Consider the following 24,468-nt stretch of genomic DNA (forward strand, 5'->3'; position numbering starts at 1 on the left):
ACTATAGGAGGGATTTTTATTGCCTCCCTTTCCCTGAATTGCCCTTCCACTGCTGCTCCTGGCTGATGGGTGCAGTATCGCACTACTCCTGCAGAAGACGACATGGCGGCTCTGTGCTAATGGATGCGTGACACTGCACAATACAGTACAATCCACGGCCTTCGCTGAACTCCTCACACATTGTTGGGCAGCCTTGGCGCAGCGACAGGAGAAATATTTGCTAAGCCATCGTCAGATCCAAACCTGTGTACCCAAGGCGGCATGGAAGATATGCCATCTCACCAGTCACATGTCTGCCCCCTACGAGTGGGCACAGTGCACACACGTCATGTACCGATTACTTTCAAGGAGATTAGATTCTTGGGGTGGGGGGACAAGAAATTCCACCCCCAGAACAGGCAGCTCCCCTCTCTATCTGTGATCTGCCTTGGGACAGATGTTTTAGTCTTTGGTGGAGATTCCCTTTAACTTAAAGGAGAATTCCACAATATTCTATAAGTAAAATCTACAAATATTTCTAGCAACTTTGTAAATACTTTGCTTTTCGTATCTGGAGTTAGAAGAATTGTTTTTTTTCCCACCATATTTATATATCTGTGGTAAATCTATATGTAATTACCTTTCATCTGCACAAAATCCAGCTGATGAATGGACTGCAGGAGGGGGGCGCTGTCCAGGTTTAGATCGAAGTCTGTATTCATCCTGGGGGTGAGGGTCCCTTTACCCCACTGGTCCTCAGTCAGGTGGACTCTTCGGATGAGAGCGTCCGATATCTGGTGGAAAATTTGCAAACATTGGCAGAGACGAGGGGGCGCTAACAATTGTGACAGAGGAAAACTATGAGACGCTAATGACTGTGACATGTAAAAGAGGGGGCGCTAATGATTGTGACATGAAACAGGAAAACGAGGGGAAACTAATGATTGTGACACAGGAAAACGAGGGGGCACTAATGATTGACACAGGAAAATGAGAGGATGCTAATGATTGTGACAAGAAAATGAGGGGGTGCTAATGATTGTGACACAGGAAAATGAGGGGACGGTAATGACTGGGACACAGGGAGATAAGGGGACATTAATGAGTGTAGAACAGGAAAACGAGGGGAAGCTAATGAGTGTGACACAGAAAAATGAGGGGATGCTAATGACTGTGACACAGGGAGATGAGGGGCTGCTAATGACTGGGACACAGGGAGATGAGGGGCTGCTAATGACTGGGACACAGGGAGATGAGGGGCTGCTAATGACTGGGACACAGGGAGATGAAGGGAAAGTAACGACTGGGACATGGGAAGATGAGGGGACACTAATGACTGTGACACAGAGAGACGAGGGGACAGTAATGACTGACACAGGAAGATGAGGGGACAGTTATCACTGGGACACAGGGAGATGAGGGGCAGTAATGACTGGGACACACAGAGATGAGGGGAAAGTAATGACTGACACAGGAAGATGAGGGGACAGTAATGACTAGGACACAGGGAGATGAGGGGCAGTAATGACTGGGACACCGGGAGATGAGGGGACAATAATGACTGACACAAGAAGATGATGGGACACTAATGACTGTGACACAGAGAGATGAGGGGCAGTAATGACTGACACAGGAAAATGAGGGGCAGTAATGACTGTGACACAGAGAAGTGAGGGGACAGTAATGTCTGCGACATAGGGAGATGAGAGGACAGTAATGACTGGGACATCGAGAGATGAGGGGACAATAATAACTGATACAGGAAGATTAAGGGATACTAATGACTGTGACACAGAAATGAGGGGACAGTAATGACTGTGACACAGGAAGATGAGGGGGCAGTAATGACTGACACAAAGAGATGAGGGGACAATAATGACTGTGACACAGGAAGATGAGGGGCAGTAATGACTGACACAGAAAAATGAGGGGACAGTAATGTCTGGGACACAGAGAGATGAGGGGACAGTAATGACTGGACACAGTCTGCCATGATTACTCCCCAGTAGCCCTGTGGACCCTGGTGCCAGACCTCCATGTGCTATAGAGAGGTTGCCAGGACAGTGTGTGGCCTAAGTTCGGCCCTCCCCCAAAATGGCCCCCATACCTCAACATTAGATGCAGCTCCCTGATATCTGATCAAAGTGCCCACAATATAAGGAACCAGCCGCTCACCTGCAGAAATCCACTGGGATCGTTCTCCTTTATAACCTCCAGACAATACTCCATCAATCCAGTGGTCTGCCGCAGCTTCACCGTGCAGTGAGAGATCTGATCTCGTACAACCTGAGAGAGAAGAAACAGAAGAATATTCCATTAATCTCCCACAAATAAAGTCCGACCGACCTTTATTTCATGGATACGGTTGCTATATACTTCCTCGACCGCTAGGGTCAGAGTTAACAGGGAAATGTCTGGGAGTATTGCGCTTCATAGGGGAACTAGGCAGGGGTGTCTGCTGTCCCCACTACTTTTTGCTTTGGCAGTGGAGCCTTTGGCGCAGACAATTATGAGGATGGCTTCGGTTAAAGGGTTCAGATATGGCTTGGTAGAAGAAAAAGTATCCTTGTATGCAGATGATGTGTTGCTTTTTTTTGAAGGATTCCAGAGAGTCGTTGTTGAGAGAAATGGATATTATTAGAACATTTGGGTCTATATCAGGAGTAGAAATTAACTGGAAAAAATCCACTGTCATGGCTGCAGATGATTGTGTTGTTGATTTGCCAGTGTTGGGGGAGGGTAGTAGGTTGGCAGTGGTGCGACAGTTTAAATACCTGGGCATTCAGGTGGCACTTCCAATTTCGAGCTGTATAGATTTGAATCTGATTCCACTGCTGAGCAAGTTTAGGAGTAAAGTAGGGGCGTGGTGTAAACTGTATCTTTCAGTAGTGGGAAGAATTAGTTTGATTAAGATGATTTTGATGCCCCACCTGCTGTACGTCTTGCACAATGCCCCTATGTGGTTCCCTAGGCAGTGGTTTCGCACTATGGACTCTATATTTAGGGATCTTGTGTGGGGAAAAAAGCATCCGAGGATCAGACTTGAGATACTGCAGAGGCCCAAGGATGGAGGGGGACTGGTGCTTCCGAACCCTTGGATTTATTACTTAGCTGCTCAGGGCCAACAGATGAGGGGGTGGAGGGATGTGTCTGGGGCTGGTTCAATACAAAGGGTCTTGGTTCAGGTGATGGGGAGGGATCCCTTGATTCAGGGGTTGGAGGCAGGAAGTTTTAGACCGGCGTCACACTAAGCGTAAGAAAATACGGTCCGTTTTTTACGTCCGTAATACGCAGAAATGTTCCCAAAATAGTGATCCGTATGTCATCCGTAGGCAGGGTGTGGCAGCGTATTTTGCGCATGGCATCCTCCGTATGTAATCTGTATGGCATCCGTACTGCGAGATTTTCTCGCCAGCTTGCATAACGGACATACAATGGATCCATGGGCTCAAATATTGGTTAAAACATATATATATATATATATATATATATATATATATATATATATATATATATATATATCTACTATATAATTGTCTAAGGGTCACTTCCGTCCGTCTGTCCTTCTGTCACGGTTATTTATTCGCTGATTGGTCTCGCCTGCTGCCTGTCATGGCTGCCACGACCAATCAGCGACGGGCACAGTCCGGAAGAAAATGGCCGCTCCTTACTCCCCGCAGTCAGTGCCTGTCGCCCGCATACTCCCCTCCGGTCACTGCTAACACAGGGTTAATGCCGGCGGTAACGGACCGCGTTATGCAGCGGGTAACGCACTCAGTTACCACCGCTATTAACCCTGTGTGAGCAACTTTTTACTATTGACGCTGCCTATGCGGCTTCAATAGTAAAAAATGTAATGTTAATAATAAGAAAAAAAAAAACCTGCTATACTCACCCTCTGTAGTCCGCTGAGTCGCTCGCGCCGGCCGCCATCTTCCGTTGCAGGTTCCGCTGGCAAAGATGGTATGGGAGAAGGACCTGCCATGACGTCACGGTCATGTGACCGCAACGTCATCACAGGCCCTGCGCGCCTGCGCGAGAAGGACCTGCCATGACATCAAGCTCATGTGACCGTGACGTCATCACAGGCCCTGCGCTCATACCAACCCTGGGACCGGAAGCTGCCATGGACTACAAGGGACCCTCGGAAAGGTGAGTATATGTTTATTTTTTAAACTGTGACAAACCTGGCTGGGCAATATACTACGTAGCTGGGCAATATACTACGTGACTGGGCAATATACTACGTGGCTCTGTGCTGTATACTACTTCGCTGTGCAATATACTACGTGGCTCTGTGCTGTATACTACGTCACTGGGCAATATACTACATAACTGGACAATATACTACATAACTGGCCAATATACTACGTGGCTCTGTGCTGTATACTACGTCACAGTGCAATATACTACGTGGCTCTGTGCTGTATACTACGTCACTGGGCAATATATTACGTAACTGGGCAATATACTCCGTGGCTCTGTGCTGTATACTACGTCACTGGGCAATATACTACGTCACTGGGCAATATACTACGTGGCTGCGCAATATACTACGTCACTGGGCAATATACTACGCGGTTGGGCAATATACTACGTGGCTGGGCAATATACTACGTGACTGGGCAATATACTACGTGACTGCAATATACTACGTGGCTGGGCAATCTACTACGTCACTGGGCAATATACTATGTGGCTGCGCAATATACTACGTCACTTGGCAATATACTACGTGGTTGGGCAATATACTATGTGACTGGGCAATATACTATGTGACTGCAATATACTACGTGGCTGGGCAATATACTACGTGGTTGGGCAATATACTACGTTGCTGGGCAATATACAACGTCACTAGGCAATATACTACGTCACTGGGCAATATACCACGTGGCTGGGCAATATACTACGTAGCTGGGCAATATACTACGTGGCTGGGCAATATACTACGTGGTTGGGCAATATACTACGTGGCTGGGCAATATACTACGTGGCTGGGCAATATACTACAGGGCTGGGCAATATACTACATGGTCTGTGCAATATACTACGTGGACATGCATATTCTAGAATACCCGATGTGTTAGAATCGGGCCACCATCTAGTATCTATAATATAACGCTGGGAGCGTCACTCTGTCCGAAGCCTTTATAGACTGCGCAAGCGCCGGCGCAGTCTGGGCCTCACCGAGTGACGCTCCCAGGAGATCGCGGTATGCGTAAACACTGAACGCACACCGCGATCTCCACCGGAGAGTCAGAGACCGCCAGGAGGGTGAGTATATTCACCTGTCCCCCGTTCCAGCGCTGCGTTCGGCTCCATCTCCTGGGTCCTCTGCTGTGATGTTTCCAGTTCAGAGGGCGCGATGACGCGCTTAATGCGCACTGGCGCCGCCCTCTGACTGAACAGTCACAGCCAGAGGAGCCGGAAGATGGCGGCGTGCAGCGCTGGAACGGGACAGACAGGTGAGTATAGCAAGCAAGTGCTGGGGGCCTGAGCTAGCGGCGACTCTGGCACCTGACCCTCACAGCGCGCCGGTGTCCCCACCTGCTCAGACCCCCAGCACTCGGCGTCCAGCGACGATAGGTGAGTATGGTATTTTTTTTTTATATATATATATATATGGCAGCAGCATACGGGGCATATATAATGGAGCATCTTATGGGGGGCATATAATACAATGGTGGCGCAGGATGGGAGCAGCACATGACAGAACGGGGGTGCAGGATGGGAGCAGCACATGACAGAACGGGCGCAGGATGGCAGCAGCACATGACAGAACGGGCGCAGGATGGTAGCAGCACATGACAGAACGGGGGCGCAGGATGGGACCAGCACATGACAGAACGGGGGCACAGGATGGCAGCAGCACATGACAGAACGGGGGCGCAGGATGGCAGCAGCACATGACAGAACAGGCGCAGGATAGGAGCAGCACATGACAGAACAGGGGCGCAGGATGGGAGCAGCACATGACAGAACGGGGGCGCAGGATGGCAGCAGCACATGACAGAACGGGCGCAGGATGGGAGCAGCACATGACAGAACAGGGGCGCAGGATGGGAGCAGCACATGAAAGAACGGGGGCACAGGATGGGAGCAGCACATGACAGAACGGGGACGCAGGATGGGAACAGCACATGACAGAACGGGCGCACGATGGCAGCAGCACATGACAAAACGGGCGCAGGATGGGAGCAGCACATGACAGAACGGGGGCGCAGGATGGCAGCAGCACATGACAGAACGGGCGCAGGATGGGATCAGCACATGAAAGAACGGGGGCACAGGATGGGAGCAGCACATGACAGAACGGGGGCACAGGATGGGAGCAGCACATGAAAGGATGGGAGCAGCAAATGACAGAATGGAGGCGCAGGATGGGTGCAGAACATGTCAGAATGGAGGCGCAGGATGGGTGCAGCACATGTCACAATGGGGGCGCAGGATGGGAGCAGCACATGACAGAATGGGGGCGCAGGATGGGTGCAGAACATGTCAGAATGGGGGTGCAGGATGGAAGCAGCACATGACAGAATGGGGGCGCAGGATGGGTGCAACACATGGCAGGATGGGGGCGCAGGATGGGTGCAGCACATGACAGGATGGGGACGCAGGATGGAGCAGCACATGTCAGAATGGGGGTGCAGGATGGGAGCAGCACATGTCAGAATGGGGGTGCAGGATGGGTGCAGCACATGTCAGGATGGGGACGCAGGATGGAGCAGCTCATGACAGGATGGGGACGCAGGATGGAGCAGCACATACCAGGATGGAGACCATATACCAATATAGATGCTAGCCACCCGGGCGTAGAACGGGTTCAATAGCTAGTATATATATATATGTCAGTGAGACACATATTATATATATATATATATATATATATATATATATATATATATATATTTCATACAGCGCAGAAAAGCCGGTAATTCAATTTCTGGCTTTTGCTATCTCCTTCCCAAACCCGACATGATATGAGACATGGTTTACATACAGTAAACCTTTTCATGTCCCTTTTTTTGCATATTCCTCACTACTAATGTTAGTAGTGTGTATGTGCAAAAGTTGGGCGCTCTAGCTGTTAAAATAAAGGGTTAAATCGCGGAAAAAATTGGCTCCCGCGCAATTTTTTCCGCCAGAGTGGGAAAGCCAGTGACTGAGGGCAGATATTAATAGCCTAGAGACGGACCTTGGTTATTGCCCCCCTCCCCCACCCCCCCTGGCTAAAAACATCTGCCCCCAGCCACCCCAGAAAAGGCACATCTGGAAGATGCGCCTATTCTGGCACTTGGCCACTCTCTTCCCGCTCCGGTGTAGCGGTGGGATATGGGGTAATAAAGGGTTATTGTCACCTTGCTATTGTAAGGTGACATTAAGCCAGGTTAATAATGGAGAGGCGTCAATTATGACACCTATCCATTATTAATCCAATAGTACGAAATGGTTAATAAGACACACACACATTATTAAAAAGTATTTTAATGAAATAAAGACACATGGTGTTTTAATATTTTATTATACTCTTAATCCACCTGAAGACCCTTGTCACCTGAAACAAAGTTAAAAAAAACAAACCACAATATTCCATACCTTCCGTCGTTACAGTCTTGTCCCACGCTGTAAATTCATCTGAAGGGGTTAAATCTTTTTGCACCCAGGAGCTCTGCTAATGCAGCTGTGCTCATGACTGTAAAAACCCGGGGAATGAATGGAATGCAGGGGAATGTACTGTAGTTACCTCGAGTCGCAGTGATGCGCCCTCTGCTGGATGAACTCATATGAACTCGAGCCTGGGAAAATATTCTGAAAAGTTCCCAGGCTCGAGTTCATATGAGTTCATCCAGCAGAGGGCGCATCACCGCGACTCGAAGTAACTACAGTACATTCCCCTGCATTCCATTCATTCACCAAGTTTTACAGTCAGGAGCATTAGCAGAGCTCCTGTGTGTAAAATGATTTAACCCCTTCAGATAGATTTACAGCGTGGGACAAGACTGTAACGACGGAAGGTATGGAATATTGTTGTTTGTTTTTTTTAACTTTGTTTCAGGTGACAAGGGTCTTCAGGTGGATTAAGAGTATAATAAAATATTAAAACACCACGTGTCTTCATTTCACTAAAATACTTTTTAATAATGTGTGTGTGTCTTATTAACCACTAGATTGTGGCCCGATTCTAACGCATCGGGTATTCTAGAATATGCATGTCCCCGTAGTATATGGACAATGATGATTCCAGAATTCGCGGCAGACTGTGCCCGTCGCTGATTGGTCGAGGCAACCTTTATGACATCATCGTCGCCATGGCAACCATGGCAACTTTATGACATCATCGTCGCTGTGCCCGTTGCTGGCGGCCTCGACCAATCAGACGCGGGATGTCTACGTCCTTTATGACATCATCGTCGCTGTGCTCGTCGCTGATTGGTCGAGGCCTGGAGGCCTCGACCAATCAGAGACGCGGGATTTCTACGTCGATGCTGTGCCCGTCTCTGATTGGTCGAGGCCTGGCGGCCTCGACCAATCAGAGAGCCGGGATTTCCAGGACAGACAGACAGACGGAAAAACCCTTAGGCAATTATATATATAGATTTCGTACTATTGGATTAATAATGGATAGGTGTCATAATTGACGCCTCTCCATTATTAACCTGGCTTAATGTCACCTTACAATAGCAAGGTGACATTAACCCTTCATTACCCCATATCCCACCGCTACACAGGAGTGGGAAGAGAGTGGCCAAGTGCCAGATTAGGCGCATCTTCCAGATGTGCCTTTTCTGGGGTGGCTGGGGGCAGATGTCTTTAGCCGGGGGGGGGGGCGGGGGGAAATAACCGTGGTCCCTCTCTAGGCTATTAATATCTGCCCTCAGTCACTGGCTTTACCACTCTGGCGGAGAAAATTGCGCGGGAGCCCACACCAGTATTTTCCGCGATTTAACCCTTTATTTTAACAGCTAGAGCACCCAAATTTTGCACATACACACTACTAACATTAGTAGTGAGGAATATGCAAAAAAAAAGGGATATGAAAAGGTTTACTGTATGTCAACCATGTCTCATATCCTGTCGGGTTTGTGAAGGAGACGGTAAAAGCCGGCAATTGAATTACCGGCTTTTCTTCTATCTAGCGCTGTATGAAATATACATATATATATATATATATATATACATATATATATATGTCTCGCTGATATATATATATATATATATACAGTGGGGCAAAAAAGTATTTAGTCAGTCAGCAATAGTGCAAGTTCCACCACTTAAAAAGATGAGAGGCGTCTGTAATTTACATCATAGGTAGACCTCAACTATGGGAGACAAACTGAGAAAAAAAAATCTAGAAAATCACATTGTCTGTTTTTTTTAACATTTTATTTGCATATTATGGTGGAAAATAAGTATTTGGTCAGAAACAAAATTTCATCTCAATATTTTGTAATATATCCTTTGTTGGCAATGACAGAGGTCAAACGTTTTCTGTAAGTCTTCACAAGGTTGCCACACACTGTTGTTGGTATGTTGGCCCATTCCTCCATGCAGATCTCCTCTAGAGCAGTGATGTTTTTGGCTTTTCGCTTGGCAACACGGACTTTCAACTCCCTCCAAAGGTTTTCTATAGGGTTGAGATCTGGAGACTGGCTAGGCCACTCCAGGACCTTGAAATGCTTCTTACGAAGCCACTCCTTCGTTGCCCTGGTGGTGTGCTTTGGATCATTGTCATGTTGAAAGACCCAGCCACGTTTCATCTTCAATGCCCTTGCTGATGGAAGGAGGTTTGCACTCAAAATCTCACGATACATGGCCCCATTCATTCTTTCATGTACCCGGATCAGTCGTCCTGGCCCCTTTGCAGAGAAACAGCCCCAAAGCATGATGTTTCCACCACCATGCTTTACAGTAGGTATGGTGTTTGATGGATGCAACTCAGTATTCTTTTTCCTCCAAACACGACAAGTTGTGTTTCTACCAAACAGTTCCAGTTTGGTTTCATCAGACCATAGGACATTCTCCCAAAACTCCTCTGGATCATCCAAATGCTCTCTAGCAAACTTCAGACGGGCCCGGACATGTACTGGCTTAAGCAGTGGGACACGTCTGGCACTGCAGGATCTGAGTCCATGGTGGCGTAGTGTGTTACTTATGGTAGGCCTTGTTACATTGGTCCCAGCTCTCTGCAGTTCATTCACTAGGTCCCCCCGCGTGGTTCTGGGATTTTTGCTCACCGTTCTTGTGATCATTCTGACCCCACGGGGTGGGATTTTGCGTGGAGCCCCAGATCGAGGGAGATTATCAGTGGTCTTGTATGTCTTCCATTTTCTAATTATTACTCCCACTGTTGATTTCTTCACTCCAAGCTGGTTGGCTATTGCAGATTCAGTCTTCCCAGCCTGGTGCAGGGCTACAATTTTGTTTCTGGTGTCCTTTGACAGCTCTTTGGTCTTCACCATAGTGGAGTTTGGAGTCAGACTGTTTGAGGGTGTGCACAGGTGTCTTTTTATACTGATAACAAGTTTAAACAGGTGCCATTACTACAGGTAATGAGTGGAGGAAAGAGGAGACTCTTAAAGAAGAAGTTACAGGTCTGTGAGAGCCAGAAATCTTGATTGTTTGTTTCTGACCAAATACTTATTTTCCACCATAATATGCAAATAAAATGTTAAAAAAACAGACAATGTGATTTTCTGGATTTTTTTTTCTCAGTTTGTCTCCCATAGTTGAGGTCTACCTATGATGTAAATTACAGACGCCTCTCATCTTTTTAAGTGGTGGAACTTGCACTATTGCTGACTGACTAAATACTTTTTTGCCCCACTGTATATATACATCCCTATACTATGTGTAGACATTTATTTTAGCTATTCTAGTCTAACCTGTCAGTGTGATTTTACTGTACACCGCACTGAATTCACAGCTTTTCTACAGAACACCATATTTTTGTCGCCCCCATTGCCTTTCATTGGTGGATTTTTTGCGCAATACGCTGACAAACGCGGCATGCTGCGATTTTCTACGGCCGTACAAGACCGTATAATACGGATACATAAAATACGGCAGATAGGAGCTGGGCCATAGAGAATCATTGTACCGTGTGCAATCTGTATTTTCTGCGCCTCTCATACGTCCATAAAACTCGCTAGTGTGACGCTGGCCTTAGGAAGAGGCGTTTGATGTATCCTACTTTAGTGCTTATACATAAAGTCTGGGAGGCAATTAAAAAGATTAGGGGTTTGGAGCACTTGGCAAATTTTTCCCCGATATGGCAAAACGAGACTCTACCAGAATTTGCTAGAATGGGAGAATTTAAAACTTGGATGAGATTGGGAATACAGTACATGGTTCAGGTGCAGGACGCGCAGGAACTGGTGCCCTTTGGAAAGTTGCAGGATTATGGGCTACCGGAGGTCTGCAGATTTCAATATGGGCAGTTTAGGGATGCTTATGTTACGCAGAGTAGGATGATGAATATGGAGATTCACAAGGATATATTGATTGATTATGTCTGCGCAGAGGGGGGAACAAAAGGGGTAGTGTCGGGCATTTATAAGGATCTATGCATACTTTTCTAAATAATTATCCTATTAGAGCACAGGGGAAATGGGAGGAGTTGGGTAGGATAGAGGAAAATAAATGGGAAGTGATTATGGAATATACAGTTAGGTCCATATACTGTATATTTGGACAGAGACAACATTTTTCTAATTTTAGTTATGGACATTACCACAATGAATTTTAACAAAACAATTCAGATGCAGATGTAGTTCGGACTTTCAGCTTTCATTTGAGGGCATCCACATTAAAATTGGATGAAGGGTTTAGGAGTTTCAGCTCCTTAACATTTGCCACCCTGTTTTTAAAGGGACCAAAAGTAATTGGACAGATTAAATAATTTTAAATAAAATGTTAATTTCTAGTACTTGGTTGAAACCCCTTTGTTGGCAATGGCTGCCTGAAGTCTTGAACTCATGGACCTCACCAGACGCTGTGTTTCCTCCTTTTTGATGCTTGGCCAGGCCTTCACTGCAGTGGTTTTCAGTTGCTGTTTGTTTATGGGCCTTTCTGTCTTAAGTTTAGTCTTTAACAAGTGAAATGCATGCTCAATTGGGTTGAGATCAGGTGACTGACTTGGCCATTCAAGAATATTCCACTTCTTTGCTTTAATAAACTCCTGGGTTGCTTTGGCTTTGTTTTGGGTCATTGTCCATCTGTAGTATGAAACGACGACCAATCGGTTTAGCTGCATTTGGCTGGATCTGAGCACACAGTATGTCTCTGAATACCTCAGAATTCACTCGGCTTCTTCTGTCCTGTGTCACATCATCAATAAACACTAGTGACCCAGTGCCACTGGCAGCCATGCATGCCCAAGCCATCACACTGCCTCCGCCGTGTTTTACAGATGATGTGGTATGCTTTGGATCATGAGCTGTACCAAGCCTTCGCCATACTTTTCTCTTTCCATCATTCTGGTAGAGGTTGATCTTGGTTTCATCTGTCCAAAGAATGTTCTTCCAGAACTGTGCTGGCTTTTTTAGATGGGTTTTAGCATAGTCCAGTCTAGCCTTTTTATTCTTGAATCTTGTGAGTGGCTTGCACCGTGCAGTGAACCCTCTGTATTTACTTTCATGCAGTCCTCTCTTTATGGTAGATTTGGATATTGATACGCCTACCTCCTGGAGAGTGTTGTTCACTTGGTTGGCTGTTGTGAAGGGGTTTCTCTTCACCATGGAGATTATTCTGCGATCATCCTCCACTGTTGTCTTCTGTGGGTGCCCAGGTCTTTTTGCATTGATGAGTTCACCAGTGCTTTCTTTCTTTCTCAGGATGTACCAAATTGTAGATTTTGCCACTCCTAATATTGTAGCAATTTCTTGGATGGATTTTTTCTGTTTTTGCAGTTTAAGGATGGATTGTTTCACCTGCATTGCGAGCTCCTTTGACCGCATGTTTACTTCACAGCAAAACCTTCCAAATGCAAGCACCACACCGCAAATCAACTCCAGGCCTTTTATCTGCTTAATTGAGAATGACATAACGAAGGGATTGCCCACACCTGTCCATGAAATAGCCTTTGAGTCAATTGTCCAATTACTTTTAGTCTCTTTAAAAACAGGGTGGCACATGTTAAGGAGCTGAAACTCCTAAACCCTTCATCCAATTGTAATGTGGATACCCTCAAATGAAAGCTGAAAGTCTGAACTTCAACTGCATCTGAATTGTTTTGTTTAAAATTCATTGTGGTAATGTCTATAACCAAAATTAGAAAAATGTTGTCTCTGTCCAAATATATATGGACCTAACTGTATACCCCAATTATCGATGAGTGAACCGGGCAGACTCTCGCAGATATATGTACTCCATAGAGTATATAGGACTCCTGAACGGCACTATAGAGCGGGTCTGAGACAGACTTCTGAGTGTCCTCGATGCCGAATGGAGGGGGCTGGAATTCTCCATATGTTATGGCAGTGTCCAAATCTGAACCCATATTGGACATCGGTGCTTAATGGCACAGGAGGAGCGTATGGTTGTAGGATTGAGAGGGATCCTGTGGTGTGTATACTTGGATATGTGGAGGAGGTCCAGGTACATAATAAATATAAGGTGGCAATAGCTAGATTACTATATATTGCGCGGAACCTAATTGTCAGATACTGGATAAATGTAGGTCCGCCAACGTTGAGGGAATTTTTCAGACAGTCTGACTATTGTGAATTTGAAAAAAAGCATTTATGTTAAGAGAAAAAGAATAAGAACATTTGAGACACTGTGGACACCTTGGGTGGAGAGAAGATGACCCTGAACTTAGGTTACACCATGCATCATTTGCTGTTCTTGTATGTAATGGGGGGAGGGGGAGGGAATTTCAGAAACTAATGACCATTATTAATGTTTTTCTATTGTGATTTTTTATTGTTTTATACCTTGAATTAAAACAAACAAATAAAGTCCGATGAAATGCCATAATGGCGCCCTATGTAACCTACACGGCGCCCTATGTAACCTAAAAGGAGACCTATGTAACCTACACAGAGACCTATGTAACCTACACTACGCTCTATGTAACCTATACCATGCTCTATGTAACCTACACCGCGCCCTATGTAACCTACACGGAGCCCTATGTAACCTAAACCACGCCCTATGTAACCAATACCATGCTCTATGTAACCTACACCGCTCCCTATGTAACCTACACGGAGCCCTATGTAACCTAAACGGAGCCCTATGTAACCTACACCGCGCCTATATGGAGACCTATGTAACCTACACCGCGCCCTATGTAACCTACACCGCGCCCTATGTAACCTACACCGCGCCCTATGTAACCTACACGGAGCCTTATGTAACCTACACGGAGCCATATATAACTTACACGGCGTTCTCTTCTGCCGGAGACCACCTGGCCACGTCTGTGCATCGTTATCATGTTACAATGTGTTTTCTCTATTTACCCCTGTATTCTGTGGCTTTCCTTTTAGTAGATCAGATCACAACCTGATCCAGAAATCTTCAACCTTCTGCCAAAATATATTAGGAAGGACTGTGATGAGACTACAAAGGGATTGTATGTAGTCTGTTACCATGGACACGAATCAGTCAGTACAGCAGCTGAATACACAAAACGATAGGAGATTTCTATTGGAACTACTGGCAAAGATGCTTCATTTTGCAGTAAACATGTAACATCACGGTGGACACAGAACGCGTAGTGGACACCTCGGTGCCTCCATGATCAGGGACGCCTTCTACATCTATAAAAGCATTCTCCAGCAAATGTGATAGATTCAGACTAATTATACGTGGTGGCTCAGGAGTACCATGAGGTGGGCTATGTAATGGATAATTCTGCTCGCTACAGAAAATGGATTACACACTGGGGACCATGAACACAGGAAAACATGAAAGACCCAGAAGAAAGAGAAGCTAGATGTCTGATTCCCCCGGAGAGCGCCGCGCACAGCCAGATTGGAAATAGTCGCCGGCTTTTAACACTATGGAGCAGATGCTATTTGTTTTCACAGGAGAGAAAAATTCTGTTCCTATAGATTGTACTAGTGTACCAAGGAGGACACGACAGAGAAAGAATAGAGCAAAACGGTGGAGAAATAGAAGAAAAAAAATAGAGGTTTGGTTCAGGATGAAATAAACTGACCAATGGAGGGACGGAAAGGCAAATGGATATTACATAGAAAAACTAGGAGAATAGATGTAGGTATGAGATGGATCATATACCGATGGATATGAAGGAAATAGATGTGAGATAAGTAAACGCTCAGATGTCACTGTAGACAGATATGTAGATAGATACATAGGGTGACATGTATTATGGCTTTTACAACAGTTTTCTGGTGCACATTTTGTCATTTGCCAGTTTTCCAAAAAAATGTGAGCAATTTTACACCAGTCCAGTCACTATTTCATATTTTTGGTACAAATAACAGCAATTCAGCCACAAAGATACAATTGAAAATAGAGACAGAGAAATAAATACAATAGATAGATAGATACAGTGGGGCAAAAAAGTATTTAGTCAGTCAGCAATAGTGCAAGTTCCACCACTGAAAAAGATGAGAGGCGTCTGTAATTTACATCATAGGTAGACCTCAACTATGGGAGACAAACTGAGAAAAAAAAATCCAGAAAATCACATTGTCTGTTTTTTTTAACATTTTATTTGCATATTATGGTGGAAAATAAGTATTTGGTCAGAAACAAAATTTCATCTCAATACTTTGTAATATATCCTTTGTTGGCAATGACAGAGGTCAAACGTTTTCTGTAAGTCTTCACAAGGTTGCCTCCATGCAGATCTCCTCTAGAGCAGTGATGTTTTTGGCTTTTCGCTTGGCAACACGGACTTTCAACTCCCTCCAAAGGTTTTCTATAGGGTTGAGATCTGGAGACTGGCTAGGCCACTCCAGGACCTTGAAATGCTTCTTACGAAGCCACTCCTTCGTTGCCCTGGCGGTGTGTTTTGGATCATTGTCATGTTGAAAGACCCAGCCACGTTTCATCTTCAATGCCCTTGCTGATGGAAGGAGGTTTGCACTCAAAATCTCACGATACATGGCCCCATTCATTCTTTCATGTACCCGGATCAGTCGTCCTGGCCCCTTTGCAGAGAAACAGCCCCAAAGCATGATGTTTCCACCACCATGCTTTACAGTAGGTATGGTGTTTGATGGATGCAACTCAGTATTCTTTTTCCTCCAAACACGACAAGTTGTGTTTCTACCAAACAGTTCCAGTTTGGTTTCATCAGACCATAGGACATTCTCCCAAAACTCCTCTGGATCATCCAAATGCTCTCTAGCAAACTTCAGACGGGCCCGGACATGTACTGGCTTAAGCAGTGGGACACGTCTGGCACTGCAGGATCTGAGTCCATGGTGGCGTAGTGTGTTACTTATGGTAGGCCTTGTTACATTGGTCCCAGCTCTCTGCAGTTCATTCACTAGGTCCCCCCGCGTGGTTCTGGGATTTGTGCTCACCGTTCTTGTGATCATTCTGACCCCACGGGGTGGGATTTTGCGTGGAGCCCCAAATCGAGGGAGATTATCAGTGGTCTTGTATGTCTTCCATTTTCTAATTATTGCTCCCACTGTTGATTTCTTCACTCCAAGCTGGTTGGCTATTGCAGATTCAGTCTTCCCAGCCTGGTGCAGGGCTACAATTTTGTTTCTGGTGTCCTTTGACAGCTCTTTGGTCTTCACCATAGTGGAGTTTGGAGTCAGACTGTTTGAGGGTGTGCACAGGTGTCTTTTTATACTGATAACAAGTTTAAAAAGGTGCCATTACTACAGGTAATGAGTGGAGGAAAGATGAGACTCTTAAAGAAGAAGTTTCAAGTCTGTGAGAGCCAGAAATCTTGATTGTTTGTTTCTGACCAAATACTTATTTTCCACCATAATATGCAAAAAAATGGTAAAAAAACAGACAATGTGATTTTCTGGATTTTTTTTTCTCAGTTTGTCTCCCATAGTTGAGGTCTATCTATGATGTAAATTACAGACGCCTCTCATCTTTTTAAGTGGTGGAACTTGCACTATTGCTGACTGACTAAATACTTTTTTGCCCCACTGTAGATAGATAGATAGATGATAGATAGATAGATAGATAGATAGATAGATAGATAGATAGATAGATAGATAGATAGATAATGGAAAGATAATAGATGATAGATATACTGTAATAGATAGATAGATAGATAGATAGGTAGTTAATAGATAGGTGAAAGATAGATAGATAGATGATAGATAATAGAAAGATAGATAATAGATATACTGTAATAGATAGATAATAGGTAGATGATAAATAGATAGATAGATAATAGATAATGTGAGACAGTGACCAGTGTTGTGGTGAATGGCCGGTATGTGTCGCAGAGGAGGAGGTCCTCTGCGCTGTAAGCCTGAAACGTTGGTCTGGGACCTGTAGTTATACGAGCCTTGTTTAGCTCATAAGGAGTTGGGCTTACAGGGTTAGCCAGAGAGCTGGGCAGGTCTGGCTAGCCACACACAGGGGTGGGTCTCATACATTATAATGAGACTGTGGTGTGATCACATGGTCTCTGTGTTGGAAGTTCCTGCAAGAGGTCTGGATTCCTGAATAGCACATGTTGAGGCCATGTACCTGCAGAGCCTGTGACGGCACTGCATTGGGGAGCTACCGACCTTCGGAGGGTCTGGAACTGTCGGGTTTGACCTATTGGGCAAGTCATCGTCTGGGACAGTGATCCCAGTAAGGCAGCGGAGTTCCTGGAAGGTAACCTCAGACAGGGGGGTTGTAAGAAGGCAGAGAGGTGTATCTGCTAATGGAACAGACTGGTGTCTTATTATGTTCGTGGATGTAATGAAATGGACTGTACTCTATCTGGTTTATGCTGTGTTTAAATAAATCGGATGGTCTGTTTAAGTGAGAAACCATTCCAGTGTGCCGTAATCCCGTTGCCAAGCGAGGGTCCCCCAACACATACAGTGAGCACTATCTTACAATAGACAGATAATACATAGATAATAGTTAGATAAGATAGAAAAAAGATAGATAATAGATAGATGATAGATAATATATAGATAGATAATAGATAATAGATTGACTCTGACCTTCAGCTTGTGTTCATGCTCCTTATTAACCCGTGCAAGAAGCTGCACCTTCCTTCTGTTAAGGGCATCAATAAGAGCGTCACACTGTGCGACCAGGCAGGCCTCAAACTCCACACTGTTCTCCTGCAAAATATAACACACGGTGCTGAGGGGATGACGGACTGTAGGGAGCATCAACATCTATCTTCATGCCACAATCATGTACAGGATGCTGACATACAGCCAGCGAGGAGATGGTTTTCAATTCTTTCCCCTGTACAGCAATGGTTTCCAACTTGTAGCTTTCCAGCTGTTGAAAGATGACTCCTAAGGCTTCTTTCACTCTTCCGTCTTGAGACGGCCTTCATAATTCGTCGGCGCGACGTACCGACGTTGTAAAAAGAGTGGCAAACGGATGTAAAAGAGAGAAAGACTGACTTGAAAAATCGTTCCGGGCATGCTCAGAATGAAAAAATGTGATACGTCGCTGGATTCCTGTGTGTGACCGTCAGCAACGGATCGTGCATCCATAGGCTTCCATTATAGCCAACGACAGACAGCGCAGGACCCGTCGCTGAGCGATTTTCCAACGTGCAGAAAAAACGTTCCTGTGAAGGTTTTCTCCACACGGCGGACCGCTATTTTGCGACGGATGAAGTGCACGGCAGATGAAACGGATGGCCATACGTCACAATCCATCGCTAATACAAGTCTATGGGAAAAAACAGGATCTTGCATAAAAAATTTGCAGGATCCTGTTTTTTTCAAAACTCAACGGATTTTTCTAGGGGAGGAAAAAGACGGAAGTGTGAAAGAGGCCTTACTGGAAGCTATAGTTCACCAACAATTGGAAAGTCACAAGACCGCAGCTATAAAAGAAAATGTTACTATGGAGCATTCAATGATAGCAAAGGCACCTGGGCAACAAGACTTATAATAGTTATATTCTTGTACATAGGAGCAGTATTATAGTAGTTATATTCTTGTACATAGGAGCAGTATTATAGTAGTTATATTCTTGTACATAGAAGCAGTGTTAGTAGTTATATTCTTGCACATAGGAGCAGTATTATAGTAGTTATATTATTGTATATAGGGGCAGTATTATAGTAGTTATATTCTTGTACATAGGGAGCAGTATTATAGTAGTTATATTCTTGTACATATGAGCAGTATTATAGTAGTTATATTCTTGCACATAGGAGCAGTATTATAGTAGTTATATTATTGTATATAGGGGCAGTATTATAGTAGTTATATTCTTGTACATAGGGAGCAGTATTATAGTAGTTATATTCTTGTACATAGGAGCAGTAACATAGTAACATAGTAACATAGTTAGTAAGGCCGAAAAAAGACATTTGTCCATCCAGTTCAGCCTATATTCCATCATAATAAGGGGCAGTATTATAGTAGTTATATTCTTGTACATAGGGAGCAGTATTATAGTAGTTATATTCTTGTACATAGGACCAGTATTATAGTAGTTATATTCTTGCACATAGGAGCAGTGTTATAGTAGTTATATTCTTGTACATAGGGAGCAGTATTATAGTACTTATATTCTTGTACATAGGAGCAGTATTATAGTAGTTATATTCTTGCACATAGGAGCAGTATTATAGTAGTTATATTCTTGTACATAGGGAGCAGTATTATAGTAGTTATATTCTTGCACATAGGGGCAGTATTATAGTAGTTATAGTCTTATACATAGGGAGCAGTATTATAGTAATTATATTATTGTATATAGGGGCAGTATTATAGTAGTTATATTCTTGTACATAGGGAGCAGTATTATAGTAGTTATATTCTTGTACATAGGAGCAGTATTATAGTAGTTATATTCTTGTACATAGGGAGCAGTATTATAGTAGTTATATTCTTGTACATAGGAGCAGTATTGTAGTAGTTATAGTCTTGTACATAGGAGCAATATTATAGTTAGGGGGCAGTATTATAGTAGTTATATTCTTGTACACAGGAGCAGTATTATAGTAGTTATATTCTTGTACATAGGAGCAGTATTATAGTAGTTATATTCTTGTACATAGGAGCAGTATTATAGTAGTTATATTCTTGTACATAGAAGCAGTATTATAGTAGTTATATTCTTGTACATAGAAGCAGTGTTAGTAGTTATATTCTTGCACATAGGACCAGTATTATAGTAGTTATATTCTTGCACATAGGAGCAGTATTACAGTAGTTATATTATTGTATATAGGGGCAGTATTATAGTAGTTATATTCTTGTACATAGGGAGCAGTATTATAGTAGTTATATTCTTGTACATAGGAGCAGTAACATAGTAACATAGTAACATAGTTAGTAAGGCCGAAAAAAGACATTTGTCCATCCAGTTCAGCCTATATTCCATCATAATAAGGGGCAGTATTATAGTAGTTATATTCTTGTACATAGGGAGCAGTATTATAGTAGTTATATTCTTGTACATAGGACCAGTATTATAGTAGTTATATTCTTGCACATAGGAGCAGTATTATAGTAGTTATATTCTTGTACATAGGGAGCAGTATTATAGTACTTATATTCTTGTACATAGGAGCAGTATTATAGTAGTTATATTCTTGCACATAGGAGCAGTATTATAGTAGTTATATTCTTGTACATAGGGAGCAGTATTATAGTAGTTATATTCTTGCACATAGGGGCAGTATTATAGTAGTTATAGTCTTATACATAGGGAGCAGTATTATAGTAATTATATTATTGTATATAGGGGCAGTATTATAGTAGTTATATTCTTGTACATAGGGAGCAGTATTATAGTAGTTATATTCTTGTACATAGGAGCAGTATTATAGTAGTTATATTCTTGTACATAGGGAGCAGTATTATAGCAGTTATATTCTTGTACATAGGAGCAGTATTGTAGTAGTTATAGTCTTGTACATAGGAGCAATATTATAGTTAGGGGGCAGTATTATAGTAGTTATATTCTTGTACATAGGAGCAGTATTATAGTAGTTATATTCTTGTACATAGGAGGCAGTATTATAGTAGTTATATTTTTGTACATAGGGAGTAGTATTATAGTAGTTATATTCTTGTACATATGAGCAGTATTATAGTAGTTATATTCTTGTACATAGGGAGCAGTATTATAGTAGTTATATTCTTGTACATAGGACCAGTATTATAGTAGTTATATTCTTGCACATAGGAGCAGTATTATAGTAGTTATATTCTTGTACATAGGGAGCAGTACTATAGTAGTTATATTCTTGCACATAGTAGCAGTATTATAGTAGGTATATTCTTGCACATAGGAGCAGTATTATAGTAGTTATATTCTTGTACATAGGCAGCAGTATTATAGTAGTTATATTCTTGTACATAGGGGCAGTATTATAGTAGTTATAGCCTTGTACATAGGGAGCAGTATTATAGTAGTTATATCATTGTATATAGGGGTAGTATTATAGTAGTTATATTCTTGTACATAGGAGCAGTATTATAGTAGTTATATTCTTGCACATAGGAGCAGTATTATAGTAGTTATATTCTTGTACATAGGACCAGTATTATAGTAGTTATATTCTTGTACATAGGGAGCAGTATTATAGTACTTATATTCTTGTACATAGGAGCAGTATTATAGTAGTTATATTCTTGCACATAGGAGCAGTATTATAGTAGTTATATTCTTGTACATAGGGAGCAGTATTATAGTAGTTATATTCTTGCACATAGGGGCAGTATTATAGTAGTTATAGTCTTATACATAGGGAGCAGTATTATAGTAATTATATTATTGTATATAGGGGCAGTATTATAGTAGTTATATTCTTGTACATAGGGAGCAGTATTATAGTAGTTATATTCTTGTACATAGGAGCAGTATTATAGTAGTTATATTCTTGTACATAGGGAGCAGTATTATAGCAGTTATATTCTTGTACATAGGAGCAGTATTGTAGTAGTTATAGTCTTGTACATAGGAGCAATATTATAGTTAGGGGGCAGTATTATAGTAGTTATATTCTTGTACATAGGAGCAGTATTATAGTAGTTATATTCTTGTACATAGGAGGCAGTATTATAGTAGTTATATTTTTGTACATAGGGAGTAGTATTATAGTAGTTATATTCTTGTACATATGAGCAGTATTATAGTAGTTATATTCTTGTACATAGGGAGCAGTATTATAGTAGTTATATTCTTGTACATAGGACCAGTATTATAGTAGTTATATTCTTGCACATAGGAGCAGTATTATAGTAGTTATATTCTTGTACATAGGGAGCAGTACTATAGTAGTTATATTCTTGCACATAGTAGCAGTATTATAGTAGGTATATTCTTGCACATAGGAGCAGTATTATAGTAGTTATATTCTTGTACATAGGCAGCAGTATTATAGTAGTTATATTCTTGTACATAGGGGCAGTATTATAGTAGTTATAGCCTTGTACATAGGGAGCAGTATTATAGTAGTTATATTATTGTATATAGGGGTAGTATTATAGTAGTTATATTCTTGTACATAGGGAGCAGTATTATAGTAGTTATATTCTTGTACATAGGAGCAGTATTATAGTAGTTATATTCTTGTACATAGGGAGCAGTATTATAGTAGTTATATTCTTGTACATAGGAGCAGTATTGTAGTAGTTATAGTCTTGTACATAGGAGCAATATCATAGTTAGGGGGCAGTATTATAGTAGTTATATTCTTGTACATAGGAGCAGTATTATAGTAGTTATATTCTTGTACATAGGAGGCAGTATTATAGTAGTTATATTCTTGTACATAGGGGCAGTATTATAGTAGTTATATTCTTGTACATAGGAGCAATATTATAGTTAGGGGGCAGTATTATAGTAGTTATATTCTTGTACATAGGAGCAGTATTATAGTAGTTATATTCTTGTACATAGGAGCAATATTATAGTAGTTATATTCTTGTACATAGATGCAGTATTATAGTAGTTATATTCTTGTATACAGGGTGCAGTATCATAGTAGTTATCCAGGACATAGTCATCACAATATTATAATATGTCTGTCATATTGAATAAATAACATTACAAATATTGTATTAACCTTGTGATTTGATTCTTTGTCAGCTGACAACTGTACCTGGATTTGCTGGACCATATTTCTGAGCTGAACCAGGAATTCTTTGGCTTCCTTTGCTCTGTCTGACAAACCATTCAGGGCTTGGGAAAGTTGACTCTGTAAAAACAAATTGGATACATTATCTATTTATATAATTACCTTAAAATGTTTGTCATCCACTTCCGTTTGGACGTCCTCGAATCCCACAATGCACCGCGTCGCACAGGAAGTACGCCGACAGCCATATTGGAATACCCAAGTGATGGGTATTGCAATATGGCACCCGCTGGTACCAGACCCTTGCGCAGTACCAGCGGGTCATCGCCGGACCCCCCTCTGCTGGGACTCCTCCCGCCGCAAGAAGGCCGCCGCTGCATATTCGTTGTGTGAGGCTTGGGGACAGGGGCTTCGTTGTGATGGCGGTGGGCTCCTTTCTGGGGCAGATCCGAGCACAGGGCCGGGGGAAAGTTTCACTGAGCACAGAGCACAAGTGGCGATATCCCGACCCCTGTCACCGATAACATGGGGTACACTGCACTGACAGGGCAGCACTGATTTACCAGCATTAGATGCACATGGACACAATATGTCTACACATTGAATATGGCAGGAGTCTGCGTGCACATCATCAGTATTAGCTCCCCGCAGTGTCCCCCTCCCCTTGATTGTTTGCACACACATATGTGAGGGGCACGGTAATGTCCATGAATAACTACAACCTTTTCTATGGGGCATCAGCCCAAGCGCCAGCAGTAATCCCATTAATCTGCATGGGAGATGACTATCCTAGGAATAGCCGGGGAGGGGGGTGCTGGGGATGGGGGGAGTGGGGTGGCAGGACTGAGCAGTGGGTGCAGGACAGGGCAGAATGGGGACACATGATGGCAGGAGAGGAGTCAGCACAGGGCAGAGCACTGCTCTCTCAGAGGGAAGCCCCCATTACACAACAGCTGGTCGCACTTAGGATGCAGGACTAGAATTGTAAACTAACAGCCCCCACAAAGTACTGTATATTAGAAATAGACTGGGGCCACAGCCGCTGCCCCCCAACTAGCTGGCACTGTGCAGCCCACCTGCACTGCTTCCCCTTCTCCAGTGCTTATGGCAGTACAGGAGTATAGAGGAATAGGGCGTCGCCACCCTCCTGATGCGATAGCATCGAGCCTCCATCTAGTCTATTTATATAAATGCCTCCTAATGTTTTCATTTCCTGTTCTGTCCAGATGTCACCGTGTCCCAGAATTCCAAACGGAGGAAGTTCTCCGACCGCCATATTGGGACACCCAAGTGATGGGTGTCTCAAT

At 43.1% G+C, this 24,468-nt stretch overlaps 1 protein-coding gene across 7 annotated transcripts in view; it reads right to left on the minus strand.

Moving 5' to 3' along the window:
* Positions 1-24,468, minus strand: part of TRIM9 (tripartite motif containing 9) — a 111,972-nt gene that overhangs the window by 24,172 nt on the left and 63,332 nt on the right. For 4 of the 7 annotated variants that reach the window (XM_069735605.1, XM_069735597.1, XM_069735587.1 and 1 more), the window contains exons 2-5: positions 23,150-23,281; positions 18,099-18,221; positions 2,155-2,265; positions 620-773 (exon numbers count right to left, since the gene is read on the minus strand). In XM_069735605.1, the coding sequence (XP_069591706.1) occupies positions 620-773; positions 2,155-2,265; positions 18,099-18,221; positions 23,150-23,281 (520 nt within the window). The remainder of the gene's footprint in view (positions 1-619; positions 774-2,154; positions 2,266-18,098; positions 18,222-23,149; positions 23,282-24,468) is intronic. The other 3 variants (XM_069735618.1, XM_069735611.1, XM_069735593.1) reach the window with 1 other exon arrangement.

This window comes from Ranitomeya imitator, chromosome 1 (assembly GCF_032444005.1).
Source record: "Ranitomeya imitator isolate aRanImi1 chromosome 1, aRanImi1.pri, whole genome shotgun sequence".
NCBI lineage: Eukaryota > Metazoa > Chordata > Amphibia > Anura > Dendrobatidae > Ranitomeya > Ranitomeya imitator.